The sequence below is a fragment of the Lethenteron reissneri genome, chromosome 1 (genome assembly GCF_015708825.2).
Source record: "Lethenteron reissneri isolate LAM-NWPU_2019-01 chromosome 1, ASM1570882v1, whole genome shotgun sequence".
Classification (NCBI taxonomy): Eukaryota; Metazoa; Chordata; class Hyperoartia; order Petromyzontiformes; family Petromyzontidae; genus Lethenteron; species Lethenteron reissneri.
Window position 1 is genome coordinate 5,044,480 of NC_083779.1, and position 24,627 is coordinate 5,069,106.

The 24,627-nt window shown below is 48.4% G+C and overlaps 1 protein-coding gene, 2 long non-coding RNA genes and 1 pseudogene across 6 annotated transcripts in view; 3 read left to right on the plus strand and 1 right to left on the minus strand.

Annotated features, from left to right (window-relative positions):
* LOC133347263 (ceramide transfer protein-like) overlaps positions 1-10,860 on the plus strand; it is a 48,605-nt gene extending 37,745 nt beyond the window's left edge. For 2 of the 4 annotated variants that reach the window (XM_061559662.1, XM_061559426.1), the window contains exons 10-15: positions 1,835-1,930; positions 4,130-4,262; positions 4,696-4,766; positions 6,685-7,000; positions 8,259-8,390; positions 10,005-10,860. In XM_061559662.1, coding sequence (XP_061415646.1) covers positions 1,835-1,930; positions 4,130-4,262; positions 4,696-4,766; positions 6,685-7,000; positions 8,259-8,386 — 744 coding nt within the window. In that variant the 3' untranslated portion in view covers positions 8,387-8,390; positions 10,005-10,860. The remainder of the gene's footprint in view (positions 1-1,834; positions 1,931-4,129; positions 4,263-4,695; positions 4,767-6,684; positions 7,001-8,258; positions 8,391-10,004) is intronic. The other 2 variants (XM_061559516.1, XM_061559608.1) reach the window with 2 other exon arrangements.
* LOC133361321 (uncharacterized) overlaps positions 1-24,627 on the plus strand; it is a 329,555-nt gene that overhangs the window by 73,698 nt on the left and 231,230 nt on the right. The gene's annotated exons all lie outside the window — the stretch shown is intronic.
* Positions 15,942-17,572, plus strand: LOC133361385 (uncharacterized). Its single transcript, XR_009757362.1, has 3 exons — positions 15,942-16,038; positions 17,312-17,374; positions 17,454-17,572. It is a non-coding gene; the product is annotated as an uncharacterized LOC133361385 (long non-coding RNA).
* LOC133356507 (metaxin-1-like) lies at positions 16,740-24,396 on the minus strand (annotated as a pseudogene).

The following is a 24,627-nucleotide window of genomic DNA, read 5'->3' on the forward strand; positions in this document are numbered from 1 at the left end:
ATCTACTTACAAACATTTGATTTAGGAACTTTCAGAGATACGAACAAACCTGTCCAGTTGCCTGTGCAGACCGAGAGTCGTAAGTTCAACCGCCGCGCAATAGATGGCGATGGTGGCATCTACATCTGCAGAACGTGAAGGACCAGTGGCATCTACATCTACAGGAGATTATACAACCTTTAAAGCCATTCGCCGTGTTTAGTGTACACGCCGTACAACATGTTTGGAATCGACGGGAGTAAAGTTGGGCTTGCGAACAAATCGACTTGCGAACAGACCTCTGTAACCTAATTCGTTCGTTTAGGAGAGGAGACCCTGTATCGAAATGGAGCTGCTTGATTAACTTAGCGTACACGTGACGTAGTTGGAAGTGGGTCAGACCAGGGAGCTGACACCGCTGGCACCTGGGTTTGAATCTACGTTACGGCGGCAACTCGTGATTAAACCAGACGCTCAAGTGCAGCAATTTGATTGTCTAGGCCCGGTAGGTAGAGACCCATGGACTTTATAATATAGACACCGATGTACTCATGTTAAGATCAATAGACTTACATAGAGAATCATAGACCTACATAATAACCAATATGACCTCTGTAGGGATGCAAAAATATACATAGAGACCCATATAGTCATATCGACCAAGTTGTGATTAACCTGGGTTGTCAAGGGTAGCAAGTTTGTATAAAAATGTTTCGCATAATTTGACTGCATCTCTGAACGTATGAAAGTGTTGGTTTGACTTCCTTGCACCAAAATGTTTCTTTGTCGGAGTGTGCCATGTAGGAGCGTGCACTTTTGCTCGCGTGTGGATAAATAGGTCACTTGAAGGGATTTCAGAAGTAGTTGTGTGGAATCCGATTATACGTTTTGTTCTGTAACACATGGCGAGAGTTCAGTGGACATTTTGCCCCGTAACTTGACACTAACAGCGCAGTTGGATCAAGGAGTGTGGGGGACGTCCTGGTGTAGTATGACTTGCAACTTGATCAAGTATAAAAAGGTTTTGTTTGTGCAGGAAATTTGTAGGTCTTAGCCTTCTCGCAAATAATTGCACAAAAGCTGAACCGTAGAGTTGGAATTTGCACTGAATTATACTGCACTTGGGAACGAGAGTAAGCATTTTTACAAAGCATCTGCTACGTAGGTCAATTGTGATATCTTGCTTGAAGTCGGGGTAGAAAATCAATCAGTTAATCATCACCATCATCAGCTATCCACTGCCAGATGAAGGCCTTCTGAATGTATTATCATCCTTCACAGTCTCGTGATGGTATACTTTATCAGAGCAGTTTTAAATAAAATTTCGATTGAAATATTTCGTGACTGCAGGGATTCATATTCTTGGTTCTTTCGGTAAAGTCACGTAGAAGGGAGAATTAAATAGTTTCATTTTTATTATTTTATTATTTCCCTTCTACGTGACTTTACCAAAAGAACCAAGAATATCGTTTTAAATTACTTCATTATTAGAGACGGGCCCAAGCATGGTGAACATACGGATGCAGCCATTGCATGAACGCTTTCGACCTCAGTTGGAAAGAGTGAAGTACGCATCTGATCGACGACACACACGCAATGCGAGCAAACGCATTGTTCAGCAGATATGTCTCCAGGCACGATTTAAAAATAGATGCCGAATCTGCAGACGTTACCGAAGGTGGTAAGGACATCCAAAGGTTAGGAGCGTGTATTGTGAAAAGGTTCTGTTGGTCTTAATGCACCTTACGAGACCGGCGAACAGACGTATTGTTCGAACGCTTTCAACCTCTAACCGGAATGTGTTCAAAAGAAAACAATTGACGTGGCGTTGACGTGGCGGCGGCGGCACTGGCAGGTGGAGGAGGTGATCCAGAGACACATGCAGTACTCCCTGCAGGACGTGGGCGGGGACGCGAACTGGCAGCTGCTGGTGGAGGAAGGGGAGATGAAGGTGACTGCACGTTTCTCTCTGTCTGTGCCGCGTTACAGTCGCAATGTAAAGTCGCAAGGCTTGGCTACGTTGACAATTACAACCTGTCCCCCCCCCCCCTCACCCCGGTCGCCACATCCTCATCGTGAAAAATAGGCAACATGATGGGTACTTCTTTTTGAAAGCTACAGCTAAAGCGGGCTCTGGGTTAGTTGTGTTGTACTTAAATGAGTACGTGGTGCGGGGTGGGGGGGGAGTGGTAGTGTAGCGGTTAGCGCTACGCTGAGCTAAGAACCCGGCGACCCGAGTTCGATTCCCGCTCACGGCCAACACCGGTGACGATTATCTGAACCGGTCCTGGGCCTCCCCTAAGTTGACTCAGCCTTAAATGAGTAACTGGTGCAATGTGTAAACATTGCCACTGGGGAGACAAAGGCAGCCGGGGGTGGTGTTGGCCACCCACCCCCTCGAGTGCCGTGCCGACCTTTATAGGTGCTCGCTAACAGCACTTGCCCCAACAGTCTGTTCCAGGCTATGTGGGGCGTCTTTGTCTTTGTACTCAAATGAGTACGTGGTGCGGTGTGTAAACATCGCCACTGGGGAAGATAAAGGTGGTCGGGTGTGGTGTTGGCTAGCATACCCCCCTTTTGTGTCATACAGGCCTTCATAGGTGCTACTCGTTAACAGCGCTTGCCCCCAAAAAGTCTGTCAAGAATATAGGGGGGTGGTAATTGTCTCGTAATACTAAACACATTCCTGCGGAGGGAGCTGGTAGGAACGTTGGGTTGCTCGGTCAATGGCCAGGGTCAACGGCGGCGTGGTGTATTCCGCAAATAAGGCCGACTGTAAGGGCGGGCACAAGCCGGCGTGAGTAGGTTAAACGTTGAGTTTTATAAGGGCACCACGGGGTGACCAGCCCCTCCCCACCCAGCCCCACCCTCCCCACCCAGCCCCTCCCCACCCTCCCCACCCAGCCCCTCCCCACCCACCCACCCAGCCCTCCCCCACCCTCCCCTCCCTACCCAGCCCCACCCTCCCCACCCATCCCCACCCTCCCCTCCCCACCCAGCCCCTCCCTCCCCACCTAGCCCCTCCCTGCACGACGGATGGACGGACACAATAATCCCCTGTGGGCTGGTGTAACCAGGAGGTTCCTACCAGTACTATACCTTAAGGCAGCTGAGCCTGTCAGATGCCAATGGCACACAACAGGGTAGTGGGGCCCTCGGTAATACAGGGTGTTTCAAAAAAATGTTAGCACTTATATGGGACTATCGTTTTTAATGGAACAAGAACGGATAATACACTGTAACATAATAACAAATGTCATGTTAATAGCTTCAAAAAGTCAAAGAGTCTCTCCACTTGTTCGCCATCATTGTCAACGCGTGCCTGGAATCTTCTCCAGGTGGTCTCCAGAGCCCGGAGGCACATTTCTTGTGTTAATGTTGCAAATTCTCAGAAGTATAAAAAGTGTTTTGAAGCACCCTGTATATTGGTTACGCCAGGCAGATGAGCCTCACGTAGGTCAATGCCATCGATAAACAGTGCGAAAGGAGGGAGCTGCAACCTGGTGTGGCCATAATGAAATCGTGATTTTGAATTTGGCTCCGTGAAGCCAAGCGGCCCATGGGGCTTTACGGAAGACGCGACTCCAAACACAAGCGGTTTCGATACTTGTGATAAAGGAATCTAGGGCTGGGGAAGGGACTTCCACTGTTCTGCGATAGATCTGAATGGATTCTTAGTCACGTGGCACCGATAGTACAATTTGGATAAAACATCAGGGGAGGGGAAATGTTTTTTGTTTATTTAAGAGCAGGAGTGATGCTCCAGTGATGGCAGTCAAACGTTTCTGTGATTAAAAAAAATCAATTAAGCGTCATAAATCTGTCGAACAGCCCGTACAATAAAACCGAGTTGCCTATCGATGAAGAGCTAATGTATCCGTTGGGTTGCATCTGGATTTTTCTGTTTGCGCATAGTCACTTTAAGATGTTTTCTTGTTCAGTTTTTTGTTTGTTGCGGTTGCACCCGATTCAAGAGTCGAATGGCTCACAGGGCTGTACCTAATAACTGAAACTGACAAACATCTGTGTCCTACTGCACTTGTGTGAGAAAAAATAGCTTCGTAACTCATCGGATTCCTCTAGCGTAAAGGAATGTTCTGGTTCTGATCTCCCGTTAAAGTTGTTGCGGCATGCGCGTGTGTGCGGCCAGGTGTACCGCCGCGAAGAGGAGGAGAACGGCGTGGTGCTGGATCCGCTGAAGGCGACGCACTGCGTGCGCGGCGTGACGGGCCGCGAGGTGTGCCACTACTTCTGGGACGTCGAGTACCGCAACGACTGGGAGAGTAAGACCCGCAAAGGTCGAGCGGGCGGGCGGGCAGCCGCACGCCACGCCAAGCGTGACACAGAAGCAGCAGCAGCAGCACTTGCCCCTTGTTCCAGAGGTTAAACTAAAAACCGAATGATAATAGTTTTTTTTCTTCTTGGTTCTTTCGGTAAAGTCACGTAGAAGGGAAGTAATAAAATAATAAAAATAAAACATAATAAAATAATTCAGCGTCGCCTCGACAGACCTGGTTTTCACCTGAGGACGGCTGCTTGCGTTGTGGCCGAAACGTCGTGAGAATTATTTTATTATGTTTTATTTTATTATTTCCATTCTACGTGACTTTACCGAAAGAACCAAGAAGAAGTAATAGCATCTTTCGAATTGTGGTTATTGGGGTTATTGGTTTGTCACCTTTCCAGTTTAATCGCTGAACCTTCTTTACTTTGCAGCAACCATCGAAGGCTTGAACGTTGTGGAAGTTCTGTCAGCGAACACACTGCTCGTCCACCAAACCCACAAGGTACTCGTTTGTAGAGTAATTCTATAAACATTGAAACAATTTTCATAGCCAAAAGTTGAATGTCGCCAGAAATATTAGCAGCCCAATCAATCCTCGTTATCTTCTCCGAAGCCATTCAACTTGTGTGATACAACAATGTCGTGGTTTCGTTAATTTTTTTCCCTAATTGGCCGAATAAGGGTTTTCCCATTCTTACTCGACTCATCTTTTACCCTGGGCACTTTTAAAAAATTCAAACCTGTCACCATTAACGAGTAAACGTCTTGGTGTGCTTTTATCTGAAATCGTGTGCTGGTATCTGTTGCCCTTTGCCTTGCCGGCACCAGTGCAATGTTAGCGTGTACGTGTTGGGTTATATAAAAAACTGTGTTTACGTGCAGCTTTTATTGTTTATGCTAGAGCAGTGTCGCCGCCGAAGTGTTGCCATAACACGAGTGCTCGTCGGCAAAAAAGTTTGCGCTCGGTTAAGACGAGTTTGATCGTGCACCTCCTGAAGTCTGACGTTCCACTGGCAGAGTTTGCCAAAACCTTGGAGTTGTTATTGAGCCACAACTAGCAGCACCACATACCTGTCATCTGTGCAGCGTCAGAACTTACTCCAACAGTGTGTCGACAATATGGGGGGATCTTTGTCTTTTGTGTGTAAGCATGCGAGCACACGTGAATGCGAGCGAGAATATTCACGTGTATACTGTGGATATATATATTTCTGTGAGTATACGTGTGTGAGGAGCTAATTGAGTGTCTTGGTGGAACTTAAACGTGTGCTTTTATGTGTTTCTGCGGCCATCTGGAACGCTCTTCCTTCTGATATTAGTTTCAGTTTCAGTTTAATTTATTTGTATTTACCCTGTGAGCCATTCGGCTCTTGATTTGGGTTCAACCGCAACAAACAATAAAATTACAAGATACACCTAAAATTCGTTGTACACAAATCTGAACATCACATACGTATTTTCTTGTGGATTTCACACCTGATGATGATTGCTTGTGTTGCAGTCGAAACGTCGTGAGAATTTTTTTTATATTTATATTATTTTATTATTTCCCTTCTACGTGACTTTACCGAAAGAACCAAGAATATATCATATACGTAAACAATAAAATTCTACAGAAAAAGCACAACCCGTCCATGCTGTGTACAGAAAGTGCAAAAAATTCAATTTCGATGTTTGATCCCAATAACAATCATAATACAATACAGATACAAATTTAAAGTATAAATCTATACTAAATCAAAAAATCGCGCCAAACCAAGCCCCTCTAAAACTTACTAAAACAATGCTATATATAGCCACCTGAGCTATGCACCTTTAAATGTAGATGGAAAATGCATTTCGTTAGAACCACTTTTTGTGTTCAGCTTGTTTTCCTTCTACTGCACCTCCGATTAGCACGGTTGGCCACGTACGGTGCGAAAGAAGTTCAACATAGATTCATGAACACCATGGGAACCTCATTTGCCAGTAAAAATATGATAATTGGTTTTTTACCCTTCTATCTGGCAACAAAACTGACACCTTTTTACAAGGAGTCATGTTTGCATAGACCGCAATACCTGCAGTCAGCTTTCCTTAGAGCCTAGCCTAGGCTCTAAGGAAAGCTGTCTCGGGTGTGGACCAATCAACTTCAAGGACAGTGCGCATTATCAGAGTTATGTCTTTTGTTTGTATTATGACTGCAAGTATTGCGGTCTATGCAAACATGACTCCTTGTAAAAAGGTGTCAGTTTTGTTGCCAGATAGAAGGATAAAAAAACAATTATCATAGATTCATGAAGTTAAGACATTTCGCAGGAATTTTCTAATCTCGAATAACAGTCGCGTGCCGCTTTCGGACAAGCAACAGGGGGAAGCGCAACACACGCCAAGTGAACTCATGTCCTGCGCACCTCCCGTCGTCCCCGTGCCGCCCGCAGCGCGTGTGGCCGGCCTCTCAGCGCGACATCCTCTTCCTCTCGTGCCTCAAGAAGGTGCCGGTGCCGCCCGTGTCGTCTGCTGCCCCGCCGGGTTGCCCCGGCGGTGCCAACGATAACGACGGGGGCGTCGGCGCGCACGACACGTGGATCACGTGCAACTTCTCCATCGATCACCCCGCGGTGCCCGTGACGAACCAGGCAATCCGCGCCAAGATCAACGTCGCCATCATCTGTCAGACATTTGTGGACCCACGTGCTCCGCCCGACGGCCACCTTCGGGAGCACCTGCAGTGCCGGATCACCTACGTGGCCAACGGTAAAAGTGGTGGAGAGCATGCGCGGGGATCCAAAGAAAATGTAACGAATTTATGGGTTTATATTCTTGGTTCTTTCGGTAAAGTCACGTAGAAGGGAAATAATAAAAGAATAAAAATAAAACAATAAAATTCTCCCTTCTACGTGACTTTACCGAAAGAACCAAGAATATGAATCCCTGCAGTCACGAAAGCTTTCAATCGAAATTTTATTTAAAACTGCTCTGATCAAATATACCATCACGAGACTGTGAAGGATGGTAATACATTCAGAAGGCCTTCATCTGGCAGTGGATAGCTGATGATGGTGATGATTAACTGATTCATTTTCTAACCCAACTTCAAGCAAGATATCACAATTGACCTACGTAGCACGACGTTTCGACTGCAACACAAGCAGTCGTCATCAGGTGTGAAATCCACAGCAAGAATATGAATCCCTGCAGTCACGAAAGCTTTAAATCAAAATTTGAATTTGTTTTTTTTTGTGTGTGTGTGTGCAATCGTTGGTGCCCGGGCTGAAACGATTAACTCTTGAGACTCAAACCCAGGGTCTCAGCGGTGCTGGCTCCGTGCGCCTCCATCGCATTTAGACCCCTTAGCCACCTCACTCGCCTCCAGTGAGTTTGTATCATTCCGCAGCGTTGCTGTTTTGCGGATGTGGTGTGCCGTGGCGATGGAATGCGCTGTCGGCATTTACGAATGTTAGCCACCTCCCCTGGCGACCGTGCCGGTCTCAAAATGAGTTGGATAACGACATTGCCATTCGAGTTGTCTAATTCGACATTGTTGCCATTTTGTGGATGTGGGTGGCACCGTGACGTTTGCGCGGAGGTGACCGTGTCTTTGTGCGCGCGTGTGTGTGTGCGTGCGTATGTGCGTGCGTGTGTGTGCGCGCGTGTGTGTGCGCGTGTTTGTGTGCGCGCGTGTGTGTGTGCGTGTGTGTGTACGCATGCGTGTGTGTGTGCGCGTGTGTGCGTGTGTGTGCGCGCATGTGTGTTTGTGTGTGTGCGCGTGTGTGTGTTTGTGTGTGTGCGCGCGTGTGTGTGCGCGCGTGTATGTGTGTGTGCGCGCGTGTGTGTGCGCGTGTGTTTGTGTGCGTGCGTGTGTGTGTGTGCGTGTGTTTGTGTGTGTGTGCGTGTGTTTGTGTGTGTGCGCGTGTGTGTGTGTGCGTGTGTGTGCGCGTGTGTGTGCGCGCGTGTATGTGTGTGTGCGTGTGTGTGCGCGTGTGTGTGTGCGCGCGTGTCCGCTGTCCCACAGTGAACCCGGGGGGTTGGGCACCAGCATCGGTGATGCGTACAGTGGCGAGGAGAGAATACCCACGCTTCCTGCGGCGCTTCACCTCTTACGTGCAGGAGAGGACACGTGACAAGTCGGTCATGCTCTAGCCGGGTGAGTTGCATGCACATACAGCAGACAAAGACCCCCGTATAGCCTTTATAGGCTGTTGGGGCAAGTGCTGTTAGCGACCGCCTATGAAGGCCCGCACGGCACTCGAGGGGGTGGATGGACAGCACCATGCTCGGCCGCCTTTGTCTCCTAGTGGCGACATTTACACACCGCACCAGGTACTCATTTGAGGCCGAGTCGACCTAGAGGAGGCCCAGGACCGGCTCGGATAATCGTCACCGGTGTTGGCTGTGAGCGGGAATCGAACACGGGTCGCCGGGTTTCGTAGCGCCGCGCCCTCACCATTGCACTACCGCTCCCCGTACGCATATTTGTACCATCTTATTTGACAGGTACTAGTCTATTTTACATCCCCAGCGTTTAACAGTGCTGATATTTTTTGGTTTTGGAAGCCAACACCGGCCGTAATTCTTGCGGAGGTGTATCAGCTGTACCTTACTTTCTAGCCCCACCCACCTTCCCTTCTAGCCCCACCCACCTTCCCTTCTAGCCCCACCCACCTTCCCTTCTAGCCCCACCCACCTTCCCCTCTAGCCCCACCCACCTTCCCTTCTAGCCCCACCCACCTTCCCTTCTAGCCCCGCCCACCTTTCCTTCTAGCCCCGCCCAACTTCCCCTTCTAGCCCCGCCCACCTTCCCTTTTTAGCCCCGCCTACATTCCCCTTCTAGCCCCGCCCACCTTTCCTTCTAGCCCCGCGCACCTTCCCCTTCTAGCCCCGCCCACCTTCCCCTCTAGCCCTGCCCACCTTCCCTTCTAGCCCCGCCCACCTTTCCCTTCTAGCCCCACCCACTTCCCCCCCCACCCTCCCAGTCTCTGACTGCCACATTTAGATAAGCTCCTCCCCCCACCCCTGAACCACTATATAAGATCTTGTCTCTTGGATTTCTCTTCACTTGATACAGTAAATTTGGCTGTGACGGTCCCACCTGAAGACGGAGATTTGTGTTGCCTCCGAAACGTCGTGACTAAATTTAGTCACTTGTTATTATTTTATTATTATTTTTTACCTACTTGACTTTATCGAAAAAACCTAAGAGTATGAATGCTTGCAGTCACGAAAGCTTCAAATCTAGAATTAATGTCTGTGCCTCTACTCCAGTGCCTGAAATGCAGTCGCTGAGATTTTGCACGTTTAGCGTTGTGCTTCCGTTCACGCCACTCAGTTGAAGTGTCACGTTCCGGACAGCGATATCCATTACTTGGCGACCGTGACCATTCCCTCTCCTTTACAACGCAGACCCGGGGTTAGTCATTGGATCTTGTGGTGATACATCAGGCAGGGACATCTGAACCATTTGTTTGGATTCCTTGTGACAGCAGATGTCTTTTCGATTAAAAGCTTTTGTGACTGCAGGGATTCATCTTCTTGGTTCTTTCGGTAAAGTCACGTAGAAGGGAAATAATAAAATAATGAAAATAAAACATAATAAAATAATTCACACGACGTTTCGGCTGCTTGCGTTGTGGCCGAAACGTCGTGAGAATGATTTTATTATGTTTTATTTTTATTATTTTATTATTTCCATTCTACGTGACTTTACCGAAAGAAGCAAGAAGATGAGCAGATGTCTTGTTTTTTTTATTCTCTTTCGCAGAAGCACCTGGCCATCGATGATACTCACTGCAGAGGTGAATGTGTTGGAAATTGGGGGGGGGGGGGAAAAAACATCCTTGTTTCTCTTTTAAATCTACTTACAGTATTCGCTGCTAAAGTATACAAATCTAACACTTGGGTTATTTGTATATATTTTTCGTATTTTCGAAAAGCCACTTTATACGTTCACTAAAGGGAGAAATGCCGAACAAGTTTCGTATTTACGCGTTTGCATTTTAGGCGAGCCAAGGCTGTGGATGTTGCCGCGTCCGTGTCCGCCGCGCTTGTGTTCGGCTAGTGGAGGAGCGACCTGAGGATTTGCCATACTCGTTTTCATTGCACTGTTTGGGAGCGGCAGCGCGCCTGCCCGCCCGCCTGCCTATCGTAAACTACCGCACCGTGTGCGTAAGCGTGCGGTGCCACCTAGCGCATACCCGTCAACCCATGCGGTTTACCCGTATTCTTGTACAGGGAAATTGAGCGTGTAAAAAAAAAATGTGTCTATTTGTTTGTGATTTTTTCGCTTGTGATTTGACATTGCAGGATGAATGTTGAGATTGATAAGGGGGCACGGGGTGACCAATGAGGTCCGAATTGGTCTGTAATAAGGTCGGCACTGATCAGGGGTTGACAGGTTTGCGAGCGGAACCGTCGCACCTGCCCCAGTGGGTGTCGTCGTCAAGTTGACGAGCGATTGCTTAAAAAAAACTACAGCTGTGACAGACGTTAAGAATTTTAAAGTGTGTACATATACTGTATTTTATTTTCTATTTTGCCCAAAGTGGTCGAGAATGTATATTTTTTTGGTGATGGTTCAACGTTAACACCGGGTTTGATTAAATAAAGGGTACAATGTAGATGCAGGTCAAGACGAGTGTTTTATTTCACGTCACCTCTAACCTTGTTTCTCACGCCGACCTTGCAGCCTTGTTCTGCCTTTATTTTCTCAGGCAGGGCTCATGCCACCACCACGTTTGTTGGCCGGTTTATTCCAGATTGTTGGGTTTCGTGGCACAAAAAGATTGTGCGGCATTGGAGCACAAGGTGTTCAATTTGGAGTACAGCAAGGTCTCGGAGTACGTGGGGGGTGAGGTTCTCCGTGTACCCCCACGTAAGCGCGAATTCACGCAAGTTGGGGGTGTTTGCCTATACGAGTGTAGATATACAACGTAAGAGTGCATATGAAATGTATATAAATGTACATAAATGTTTAATAAAGTACAATACTGTACAGTCAATGATTCACTAATCATCGGTAGCATCCAGGTCAGAACACAGTTTTTCTGGACTCGTTTCTTGCACGGGCTATAGTTACACGCCGTCAGATACACATTCACGCAAAAGTGGTGGGGCGGGGGGGGGTAGATTTGACTCGCTTGCCGCGACGTGTGTGTAGTGATAGTACAAGTCACAAGTGTGAATCGGGGTCGGTCGCGTATAAGCGGGTCTGCGTACTCCTCACCCCCATCCTCTGAGCCCGCATGCTCTGAGACCTTACTGTATTGTGTTTCATTGTTACTAAAGAGCGATAGGCAAGTTGTATCACTGCGGTTTTGCGCCAAGTGTACATTTTTATGACTCAAGTTGGATTCCCTGCCACGGATAACGTCACAGCACGAACCCGCACCGACCAGCGTGCAGTGAAGGTTAAACAACTCCCACGCACCAACGTGGCATGGGGGGAAAGACTTTATCTGCCATTGGAATGACAAAGGGTCTTAACATTATTATATTGATTTAAAGCTTTCGTGACTGCAGGGATTCATCTTCTTGGTTCTTTCGGTAAAGTCACGTAGAATGGAAATAATAAAAATAAAACATAATAAAATAATTCTCACGACGTTACGGCCACAACGCAAGCAGCCGTCCTCAGGTTGCTTACGTTGTGGCCGAAACGTCGTGAGAATGATTTTATTATGTTTTATTTTTATCATTTTATTATTTACATTCTACGTGACTTTACCGAAAGAACCAAGAAGATTATTATATTGTTCATAATTAAATAATTAAGGTGAACAAGTCCAAAGAAAAATCCTAGCGTCGTGAAAAGGGGCTTCGGTGGTTGTACACTTGGTTTTCGTTTTCACAGAAACGCCAACTTAAATCTGTGCCTTCCACTTTAAGCATTCCACTTGTGATATTACCAATTGTCACTTTGCCTTTTTAAACAGCCATTTCAGCCCTTGTACGTACAAGGACGGCCTACAACCGATTCACTGATCTTGTCAGAGCTTGGAAGCTGAGCAGTTTTGGAGCCTGCGTAGCGCTTGGATGGGTGACCAACATGAATAAAACAAGTGTTGTTGGCTGCTGCAGGGCGATGTTATCAGGAAGGACAGTGGCGAAAAATCCATGGTTGTACTATACTCTTAGGTTTTTTTCGGTAAAGTCACATAGGTAAAAAATAAATTAAAATTAATGAAAGTAATATAAATAAAATAATAAATCACGACGTTTCGGAGGCAACCTCACTTGAGACAGTGAATCTAGCTGTGACGGTCCCACCTGATGACGGAGACTTGTGTTGCCTCCGAAACGTCGTGATTTTTTATTTTATTTCTATTATTACTTTTATTAATTTTATTTTATTTTTATTTCACTTTTATTAATTTTTATTTTTTACCTACGTGACTTTACCGAAAAAACCTAAGAGTATGAATCCTTGCAGTCACGAAAGCTTCAAATCTAGAACCATTATTGTACTACTATGCAGCAACATCTATGCTTCACACCTGCACCAACCCACACTGACCAGCAAAAATTACAATCAAATAATGTCCACAGTCTGCATGGCATGGGGTGGTCCTGGTCCTCACCAAGTAGTGGATTGATAAAAGGGGTTATACTGGTAGGAACCACCTGGTTCCACCAGCCCACAGGGGATTATTGTGTCCGTCCGTCGTTCATCCAAAAATAGGTGGGGCTGGGTGGAGAGGGGCTGGTCACCCCGTGGTGCCCTTATCAAACTCAACGTTTAACCTACTCACGCAGGCTTGTGCCTGCCCTCACAGTCGGGCATATTTGCGGAATACACCACGCCGCCGTTGACCCTGGCCATTGACCGAGCAACCCAACGTTCATACCAGCTCCTTCCGCAGGAATGTGTTACACGTACGCATTAAATGACACGCGAGTTTGGAGTGCCCAAGAACCCATGCAAAGTTAACCTGTAGCATCATGCACTGCACCATTTTTTTTGGTGGAAAAAAATGTTGTTTGGAATTAACGTTGCAGCACAGAGGGAACGAGTAGCAAGTCTGGGAACAAGCCGGTGTGCTCACCTGTAAAAATGACAACGCACAGATATCCATTTGTGTTTTAATTTCTTTACTTTGTAATGCAAATATGCACAGGAGGCGGTCTGGAATTTCCAGAATTGCATCAGTTTTTGTTGCGTTGTTGCGGGCGCAAAGAATGACACCCGCGGATTGCGCAGACGTGAACTCCGCCAACACTTGTCTCTGCGGGTAGCTGCACCCCCCGAGTTGGAGGATTCCTGGAAAAACCCGAGCTGGCTCCAAGTAGTTTGGTAACTTTTAAATAGTGGTGTTTGCACAAAAGGTAAGGGTAGGGCGGGCAGATGTGATTGAGATCCTAGAGGCCGGGTTCCACACATTAAGCGATCGGTTGCACAACCAAATTGACGCTCGAAAATCGTCGCAGCTTACATCATCGCTCGCAACTGCTTGCGTCTCCATCGGAGTGAGGAGCTGCGCGAAAAAGGACGCGTCAAAAGAAGCCAAGGTGTCCGCCCGTGCCCTTGACCGAATCGCGCCACCCACATCGGGATTGTAACGGCCAATCATAGTTCACAAATGTGCAGCACACAATGAAATGCGTTGCTATAAATCGCTCGGCAGATCGCTCGAAAGAACCGTCCACTGTCAGCAACGGCTTGCGCGACTGCCTGCAGAGACGTCGACATAAGAGCGATTCGGCTGCATGCAGCCAACCAAGTTGCCTTCATCCTGTGACGAATGGGGCCACTGGAATGCCACCGTTCGATGCTGCAACCAAGTTGCAAAACTGACCCTGGAGGCGTGGACCCGGCACTACATCATCCCACGGGGGATTCAAGATCGCCGCGTGCATTCACGAGGCGACATCGCACAAAAAGCCCTCTTTGGCCACGGCAAATCATTTACGGTTGGCGCGTTTCCCCTTCACAAACCGGTCAGAAGCAACGTATTCATTTTTAAAAGTACACCAGTCATCAAAGTTACCCATGATACGCGTCCGAGTTGCACTGCTATGCTCGGCACATGGAATGACCCCAACCCTGGCGATCGATTTTTGATAACGAGCGTCACGGTGTGTGCCCTCTTTGCCACCCGGCTACGCAACCGTTGGGCTGCGTAACAGTTGGGCTACGTAAGTCACCCGTCCTACATAACCGCTTCTGCACAAGTCTTGAGCCGATGTCCCCTTTAGCGCAATCAATCAATCTTGCCTCGGTTTCTACGTCGTGCTGGGCAGCTCTCCGATGCGTTTTGAGGTTGTGCACCGCGTGCAGTTTGGGATGATGGCCATCCACGAATTTGTATTTGGACGGAGGAGAAATGGTAATAAATGTGGAAGAACGCAGTGTGTGGTGGGTTTTTGAGAATGTCAATTTTGAGACCGTTCCGTTTGTGTTTATTTCCAGCAGACACACCAGGATGCTGATTCAAGCGACATTCTGGGGTTTAAATCGCTCGGGATGCATTGATTTCCCGCCTCCGCCCCCCACCCCTCCTGATTCCACACAGTTTAACGAGTGGTTACAATGTGGTTACCATTAGGTTAACACGTCACTTATATTTTGCCCTGGTAGTGCGAGTAGAATCATGGCTAAAGTATATTTAATAAGCAATCACATTGAGGAAATAGCGAATTCGTAAATCCACATGTTGATGTACATATCGTAGTAAAAGCATGTCAACATTTTAAAACCAAATTGTGATATGCCTATTGGGGTGTAACAATTCACTCCCTCCTAAGCAATTCATTTTTCAAAGTGGTGAATGTAGCAATCTCAAGTGGCAGGAGCGGGGGGGGGGGTGTAACATAACTTACAACGTACACACACACAAAACAACAGATTCTCGTGCACATCGTTTGGCGCATGTATTATGAGTATAAGAATGTATTAAGCAACGAATGTATGCGCTGTTACACACACAACTCCGATTCACTCGTAAACCTGTTGTGTAGAGCCCTTTTTCAAACCACTGCTGGACAAAAGCCTCTGCAGGCGGTGTCGGTAATGGGGGGGGGGGGGTTGTTTGTCCTATCGTTGCCATGCTGGTCACAGTACAGGTTGGGAAAGGAGAGAGGGGATATGGCCCAAGATGGCTTTGGATATCACTCGCCACGAATGTTTGTCTACGTCCGAGAATTGGACTCTGGGTCGCCGTATTTGCAAAGCGGTGCGCCTGGTGTCATTTAAATTGTCGCGATGTGCGGCGCTGCCATCACAGCTGCCTGGCGTTGTCTTGTTCCCAAGGTGGCGCTCTCGCCTTGGCCAGGCGCTGAGCCTCGGGCCGTGATGGTGACGACGACTTAGCTGCAGTCCTTGTGGCACATTCATTTACCACGTCCGTGACAATTTACCCCGACGCATCTGCATTAGAGAAAGTAAACGACAAGAGACCAATTTTGATTTAAAGCTTTCGTGACTGCAGGGATTCATATTCTTGGTGCTTTCGGTAAAGTCACGTAGAAGGGAAACAATAAAATAATCTATATATATAAAATCGTTCATGTCTGTGTGTCTGTGTGTGTGTGTGTGTGGACTGCACTTTCATTGGACGGCGGTTGCCCCTGGCAACGGCTAGCCACGCCTTCGCCGCTTTCATTGGACGGCGGTTGCCCCTGGCAACGAGTAGCAACTTTTCTCCGCGGGGTGGACGCCATTTTAATAGCGCGGGGGGGGGGGGGGGGGGGGGGGGGGGGGGGACCGGCACCCGTACCCAGCGTTCGCCGGGTGGGAAAATCAGGCAAGGCGGGAGGCTCTGCACGGTGCTAGGCCTCGACACCCAACACGCCACTCTGAGGTAAATTCATACAAATTTCACGTCCTCTACAGAGTGGCGAGGGACGCAGAGTGGCGAGGGAGGGACTCAGCCTCAAAACGAGTAACTGGTGTGGCGTATTAACATCGCCACTGGGGAGACAAAGGCGGCCGGGCGTGGTGGATACAAGTCCCGGGCAAAGCCGGGTCATGACTATGTGTGTATGTGTTTGTGTATGTCTGTGTGTCTGTATGTATGTGTGTATGTATGTGTCTGTATGTGTTTGTGTGTATGTATGTGTGTGTCTGTATGTATGTGTGTGTGTATGTGTTTGTGTGTATGTATGTGTGTGTTTGTATGTATGTGTATGTCTGTGTGTATGCATGTGTGTGTATGTGTTTGTGTGTATGTGCGTGTATGTATGTGTGTGTATGTGTGTGTCTGCAGCAAGCGCGTGTATGTGTACCTATGGACGCGCGCGCGTGTGTTGTGTAGGGGGAACGGTAGTGTAGTGCTTAGCGTGCTGCCTGTGTCTATGTGTGTGTGTCTGTGTGTGTGTGTCTGTGTGTGTGTCTGTGTGTGTGCGTGTGTGGTGTGTAGGAGGAACGCTAGTGTAGTGCTTAGCGTGCTGCCTGTGTGTGTGTCTGTGTGTGTGTGTCTGTGTGTCTGTGTGTGTGCGTGTGTGTGTGTGTGCGTGTGTGGTGTGTGGGGAGCGGTAGTGTAGTGGTTAGCGTGGTGTCTGTGTGTGTGTGTCTGTCTGTGTGTCTGTGTGTGTGTTCTGTGTGTGTGTCTGTGTGTGTGCGTGTGTGGTGTGTGGGGAGCGGTAGTGTAGTGGTTAGCGTGCTGTCTGTGTGTCTGTCTGTGTCTGTCTGTGTGTTTCTGCGTGTGTCTGTGTGTGTGTCTGTGCGTCTGTGTGTGTGAGGAGCGGTGGGTGTAGTGGTTAACGCTACGCTGCGCTACCAACCCGGCGAACCGAGTTAGATTCCCGCTCATGGCCACCACCGGTCAAGATTATTTGAACCTCCCCTAGGTCGACTCAGCCTCAAACGAGTAACTGCTGTGGCGTATTAACATCGCCACTGGGGAGACAAAGGCGGCCGGCCGTGGTGGATACAAGTCCCGGGCGAAGCCGGGTAGTACAGCTAGTACAAATATAAAACAATAAAATTCTCACGGCGTTTAGACTTTTTTCAAATTTTCTTGCTGTGGATTTCACACCTGATGATGATTGCTTGTATTGGCAGTTGAAAGGTCGTGAGAATTTTGTTTAATATTCTTATTATTTTGTTTCCCTTCTACGTGACTTTACCGAAAGAACCAAGAATATAAAGAGACCAGCTGGACACAGGAGTAGCCCCCATGAGTGAAGTAAATACAGGTAGGAACAACAGTTCCACACTGCCCACCAGGGATTATTTGTCTGTCGTGCATAGCCACACCCTCGATTTGTATTTCAGAGCGCTTCGGGAGGGCTCGGCACCACGTGACGTGCCGCCCCACGCAGCTTGCGCCGCGTGACACGGATCGCACGAATGCGCTGTCCAACCAAGTTCCTACCTGCCCACTCCGAAGGAACGTGTTAACCGCTTGTGTGGTTTCATGCCATCTCATCAAGGTGGATGCAGAGACGACACCAGGCCCTAACGCTGCACAGCCTCTCCTCGCGCGCCGGTCCAGCTTACGAGGTTTATCAATCGACATCCGTGGGAATTTCACATTTATTTATTTTTTTACATCAGATTGGCAAATGATTGCTTAACGTAAAGAAACAAGTCCGTACCTTGTTGACACGAGGGGGCGTGGGATCGGAACGCGGATGATGCAGTGGGTTCGCTGTGGTGGTGAGCACCTTATGCAAAACTTTTGGAGGGGGAGTTAACGGACCGGGCAGAGGTTTACTTGAAGAGCCCTAATCTTGTAGAACGACATTGGCCCAGACGGCTGTAGACCAAGTAAGGTTTCTGACCTATGTACACATTTCTGCGTTATCCCCGTCGCAAAGCACGCCTGTTCTCCCCAGACACTTGCTCCCGTTTCCCACTGGCACATCAGAGCCAGCGCAGGACCTTTGCGGTGAGGCAGGTGGGTTTTCCCCCACTGGCTATTTGCCGCCGATATGCCGAGCTTACAAGACAAAAGTGAATCTGGCTCAGCGGGGACAAGCAGGGCAGGGATGGGTCTAACGGTGCGTTGGCCGCGTGTAGACATCGGTACGTGGAGACCAACGCAGTGCATCACCCGCGACATTTTACACGTACACGGAGGTCTCAACTTTCGATTATACACTGGTCAACAAAAAAAATACATTTTTTTCTGGCCTGGACTTTTGCAGCTGTTTTAGACTAATTTCAGGGTGCCGATTCCAAATCTGATCTCAGATTTGCTCTATCACATCTCATTTTTATACTATCGGCATACCCCATTTTCATTGATTTTATCCCAAATTAACTCTGTCACTTATGATTGCAAGTTGTTGCGAGTCAGTGACTGCTTTGGTGTTAAAATATGGCGCTGTATTTTTTAAGGATAGTGTGTTTATAATATCATTTTATGTAAATATCCACATTTATTTAATATTTTTCTTCTGACGTTTTTATTGAAAATGCAATATTTCATATCTCAAAAACCTGATGTGATAGACAAAAACTGACTTGCCAGCTATGGAATCGGCACCCCAAAATTCCCTTCAAACCGTTGGAACACCTTGTGCCAGAAAAAATGTGTTGACCCGTGAATTATTGCACGTTGACATCGGTGGCACGGGTCCTGGCGCAGCTCGGATGCCAAGTGGGAAAAGAGGCATCTGATTTCCCCCCACGCGAAAACGACCAAACATCATCTCGACAAACAAGACCCCCTCCCCCTCTTGCACGAGAGAGAGAGCCCCTAAATTCACTCTCCAGATAAATAAAGTACTGTTGTCATTATTACTGTAATACTAAACCCTCCCCCGCAAGTCGCCGGTGCGATCTTTTGAGAGTTCGCTCAACCCACCCCACCCCCACCACCCCCCCCAAAGACGACGCTCAACTATCTCCATCGTCGTCGTCGTCGCTGGCGCCGGCGTCGGGGTACATCTCCGTGGGGATGTCGGCGTCCGCGTCGGCGCCGCCCACGCGCTCGATTGTCACCAGCCCGTGGAAGAGCGCGTAGCCCACCATGGCGCCCACCGCCACCAGCAGCGACAGCAGCTGGTTCCGCAGCTTGTGCGGCTCGTGATCCCCCTCGGAAGGCGACGGGGAGCTTGCGGGCTGATTCTGCCGCCGCTGGTGATTCTTGCTCGGTGGGCCGTCTGCGGAAGAGGGAGGTCTGGTCAGTTTAGTCGGTGGGGGCGCTCCGGCAACAACGGTCATACTTTTCGATTTAAAGCTTTCGTGACTGCAGGGATTCATCTTCTTGGTTCTTTCGGTAAAGTCACGTAGAATGGAAATAATAAAATAATAAAAATAAAACATAACAAATAATTCTCACGACGTTTCGGCCACAACGCAAGCAGCCCGTCCTCAGGTGGAGAGCAGGTCTGTCGAGAAGACAAAGTCTGAATGTGTCTCTGTCTGAATGCATGTGTCTCTGTCTGACTCTGTCTTGTCGACAGACCTGCTCTCCACCTGAGGACGGCTGCTTGCGTTGTGGCCGAAACGTCGTGAGAATTATTTTATTATGTTTTATTTTAATTATTTATTATTTCCATTCTACGTGACTTTACCGAAAGAACCAAGAAGAACGGTCATACTCGTAGGTTTTCTCGGTAAAGTCACGTAGGTAAAAATAAAATTATAGAAGTAATAATAGAAATAAAATATTATGACTTCTATTAATTTTTATTTTATTTTTTACCTACGTGACTTTACCGAGAAAACCTAAGAGTATGAATCCTTGCAGTCACGAAAGCTTCAAATCTAGAAACAACGGTCATCCCTCGCAGGGCGGCAGCGGCTTTTGGCTTAAGCCATCGGACAAAGGCGGTCGCTGCATCACGCGCTTTCAGGTGCACTTCCGCGGCCGTCTGGAACGCCCTCCCGATATTAGGAAGCCAATGAAGCTATGCACTTTAAAATCATCAAGAGTGCCAAAACGAATTTCTTTAGAACTGCTATTTTGTTTTTAGTTTGGGGTCCTTCCCCCACACCTCTGATAAATACGGTTGGCTAAATACTACATACGGTGCAAAAGATATTTAACATACAACGGGAGGAGCGACGCACAACAACTACAACAATAGGCGGAGCGTAGGGTGGTGCATCTGCCATTGACCGGCGTTAGCGCCAGGATTGCGTTTGGAATAATGTTCGGTCTGCCGATTTTGCTGCAGCCCTATCTCAGCAATGAGTCGGCGTTATTTGGCGCCATCCCGCACACATTCCACCCACCTCTCCCGCCCTGCCCTTACCCTGCTCTTACCCTGCTCGTCCTGTGGGAAGTACTGCGCCAGTATGCGCTGGCAGAAGCGGCACAGGTTGTCCAGCCCTTGAGGTGCTGCTGCAGCTTGGCGCTGGGCAGCGGCGCGAGCAGCAGCGGAGCCACGTGTCCCAACACCACCGCGTCCAGCGTGGTGGGCCTACGCACACGGGGCGAGGCGGGGAGGGGTCAGTGAGCGACAGAGGTCGCAACCGGGTACCCGATACCCGTACCCTACCCGATACCCGGCTACCCGTTTGCGACCCTGGTGCGGCCGGGTACGGGTACGGGTAGACCGTGAGTCACTGGTGAGTAACCGTTTGTCACTCATTTCCCAACGTCTTGTCTCTTCTCACAATTCAAGTTCCTAGAATCAACCCACCCGCGCCTGCAACATGGCTTCATTCCAGAGGTCGCAATCAGGTACCCGATACCCATACCCTACCCGTACCCGGCCGGGTATGGGTAGGGTACGGCCGGGTACGGGTATGGAATCAAAACCCGTTTGCGACCTCTGGTGAGCGACCATCTGGAGCAGGGGAGGTGTACGGCAGCCTCCTCGTGCTTCTACTGCTCTCGTATGGCGCGGCAGTTTGGGTTGCCACGTGTCCTGCTTTTCCCAGGATCGCCTCTTGTCGAGGTAGCTGCGCGTCTTTCCAGGACATTAAAACGTTCCGTTGTTTGCGAGCCGGCTTACTAAGAGGGCAAGTGGCAACCGCCGATTGCAAGCAAACCTGCTGCCGATATAAGCACACTCTCACTTGATACAGCTATCGTGCTGTGACGGTTCCTCCTGAAGATGGAAGCTTGTGTTGCCTCCGAAACGTCGTGATTTTTATTTTATTTTTATTTTACTTTTATTTTTATTTTTTTACCTACGTGACTTTACCGAAAAAACCTAAGAATATGAATCCTTGCAGTCACGAAAGCTTCCAGTCTAGAAATAAGCACACCGCCTTTCTCCCACTGGGCGTGCTTATACGTCCAACATTCGACTGCGCCACACGAGCCGACCACTTACGAGTCGCGGAAAAAGTATTCCTTGTCACCCAGCGTGTGCGACAGGAGGCTGAGGCAGTCCATTGCCTCCGCGTAAATCTGGAATCGAGAAAAAAAAAACACAAAAAATGCAGACGCAATAATCATGAGCACACGGTTTGCTACGTACGCCGCGAAAGAAGTTCGACGTGCATGCGTAGACAACGTAGGGGAGAAATATCCGCCTATTTTTAAATCCTTTATTTTAAGTTCACTTGCTTGCGCGCTTACGACCGTGCAAATCTTTCGGTCGTTTTTTAACCCACTTCCCGTGATCCAATCGAGCTGACATTTTGCACACAGACTCGTTGTGCGTGACAATTTATTTTCGTGAAAAAAATATTTCCAAAATTTGTCCACTTTTTAGGAAATTATTTTTTCATATATTAATTAAAATACCAATGTGATAAAAATGAAACTCTTACTCAAGTAAAAAACTGAACTGAATAATAAATTCAAAACCGATGCCACGCATATATAGGATTTATAGTGAAAACTAAACTTTGTGTTTACGGGTAAATTTTGTAACTCGCACAACGCAACACACGGTCCTGAAAACGAGAATTTTACTGCCATTTAGAAGACGAAAAGATAGCAACAAATGCTTTTTGACTTGGCCGCAGACTATCATCTGGAACGCGCCAACATGCCATCAGATCTCGTAAGCTAAGCCGGCTTGAGCCTGGACAGCGCCTGGATGGGTGACCACCAAGCACGCCAGGTTGCCTTAGGCAGCTGCAGGGGGCTGTGCTAATTCGTAACGAACAAGAGGGAGGTGCGGCAAATTCCACTGCACTGTACTATGTGTGCTCCCCACCTTCGCCAAGGTGAAGTACGCTTGAACAATCCCCGCGACCCACAGGGCACGGGGGGGGGGGGGGGGCCCTTCTCCAACGGCGGGATTGACAAAAGGGGGCTTTTCGATTTAAAGCTTTCGTGACTGCAGGGATTCATCTTCTTGGTTCTTTCGGTAAAGTCACGTAGAAGGTAAATAATACAAATTTTGCATAAGAAAATACAATTATCACGACGTTTCGGCCACAACGCAAGCAGCCAGCCGTCCTCAGGTGAAGAACAGATCTGTCGGAAAGACAGCGTCTGAATTTGCAACAATACCACAAGAAATCATTCAGACGCTGTCTTTCCGACAGACCTGTTCTTCACCTGAGGACAGCTGCTTGCGTTGTGGCCGAAACGTCGTGAGAATTATTTTATTATGTTCGATTTTTATTATTTTATTATTATTTCCCTTCTACGTGATTTTACGGAAAAAACCAAGAAGAAAAAAGGGGGCTTCCTTAACAAACGTACACGTTTTGCATTAACGGGAACACGCGCGACGTTTCAAGTCGCCGGCGCTTGCTCGGCACCAGCGGAACGGCACTACCGCCCGGGTCCCAATCCATCGTCGTCTCTGCGGGCCGAGTGCGTCGGGGGGGTTTACCTCGCTCTGGACGGCCTCCTCCATGGGGTCGGCGTCCCCGCCGCGCATCTGCCGCAGCCTCTCCTCGGCGGCGTGGTGCATGCGGTTGGGCAGCACGAAGTTGAGCGGGAAGGGGATGGCCTCTCCGTGCCACGGCCGCGTCAGCTCCACGTAGTTCACGGGTCCAGCCACATGGCGTGCGTCTGCATTGCGTGTACGCGCGTGCTTTACGGACAACTTTTCAGGAACGTGCCCGTTCCATACATCTAAGGATGTATGATACGTTCTCTTTGTGTTCAATCCACGCTTTCGCTCTCTCTCCTCTTGCCCCCCTTCACTGGAACAAACTTCCCCCTCCACATTAAGGGGTCACCTTCGCTCACTAAGTTTCCGCTCCTCACTCAAAACTCACTTATTGTTCCCTCGCCCGCCCTGCAAACCCCCCCTTAATCTCCCCCACATTACCACCACCAACACCACCGTTACTGTTCTCTCTTCACATTCTCATTACATGGCTATCACTCATTGACCCCATTCATTCAATCCATCCGTCGTCATTTACCGTCATCAATTTCGCCGAATTCACGCATCATCACAGATTTGCCCCCATCGCTTCCTCTCTCGGCTATTTCGCTCGCCTCGTCTCCGCCATTGCAATCATACGTTGGTACCGTTGATCATTATTTGTCAAGCGCCTTGCTTTAGGCGCGGTATAAATTACGTTAAGGTAAGTCTGTAATGAAATGATTCTCACGCGCGCGATTAAATGCACGTATCGTGAGCGTCAGATAAAATTCCAATGAAATAAATTGCTTTCCTACGGTTTACTGAACCCACGGAAGACGAGTGCTCATGTGCGGGCGATGCCGCATCAGGGTTTGGCGATAGCATTTCAAAATACATCCGCCACCTTCACGGTTGCCCGACACGTGTCCCGCCAACTTGTACGGCTGGCAATAGAAAACATCCAGAGGGTAACGGTTCAGCCCTGCAATGACGTGTTCACGGCACTGGCGGCATGGGCACCACTTGAGGAAGCCGAAGAGAGACCCTCCGTAAGGGTATTTGGTCTCCTCTTTCTTTGGTGCAATACGCCTGTTTATTTTGTTAATTTTATTATTGTTAAAAGCACTAATTTTGTCAGCACCTCTGACGCGTTCTCATCCGCTGCTACCGGTTTCCTCCATACGCATCACTTTGATGCCGCTGTTCTCTGCCGATGCACCACAGATCTTCCTTGCAGACTAGCCGGCTAACTGGCTACACGCAAACTTTTTTCGTTCAACGAGTGAACATCGATTGAATGACCGAGTCCAACTCTGGGAAAAAGATGCGAGTGTCTTGGTGGGGAGTAGCAAAACCTTAACCACCCACACTGTGTGTCGGTTGACCTTTAACCTCCTCCTAAACCCCTGCAGCATAACAAAAGGCGGCTTAACTTAGCTTCCCTTTTGTTCAGCTTAAATTCCGCCCCCGTTTTAACTCGCTGGCCATCTCCTGCATCATAAAAAATGATGTCACCAGCTTATCGCCCCCCCCCCCCGCCCGCGGCCCATCCTGGCTCCCCCCCCCCTCTTAACCTATATATAATCTCGTTTATCTTAGAGCTCTCTTCACTTGATAGTCATTTTGCCGCGACGGTTCCACCTGAAGAGGGAAGCTTGTGTTGCCTCCGAAACGTCGTGATTTAATTCAGTTGTTTTTTCATTTACTTTTATTTCATTTTTTAACTACGTGACTTTACCGAAAAAACCAAAGAGCATGCAGTGCAC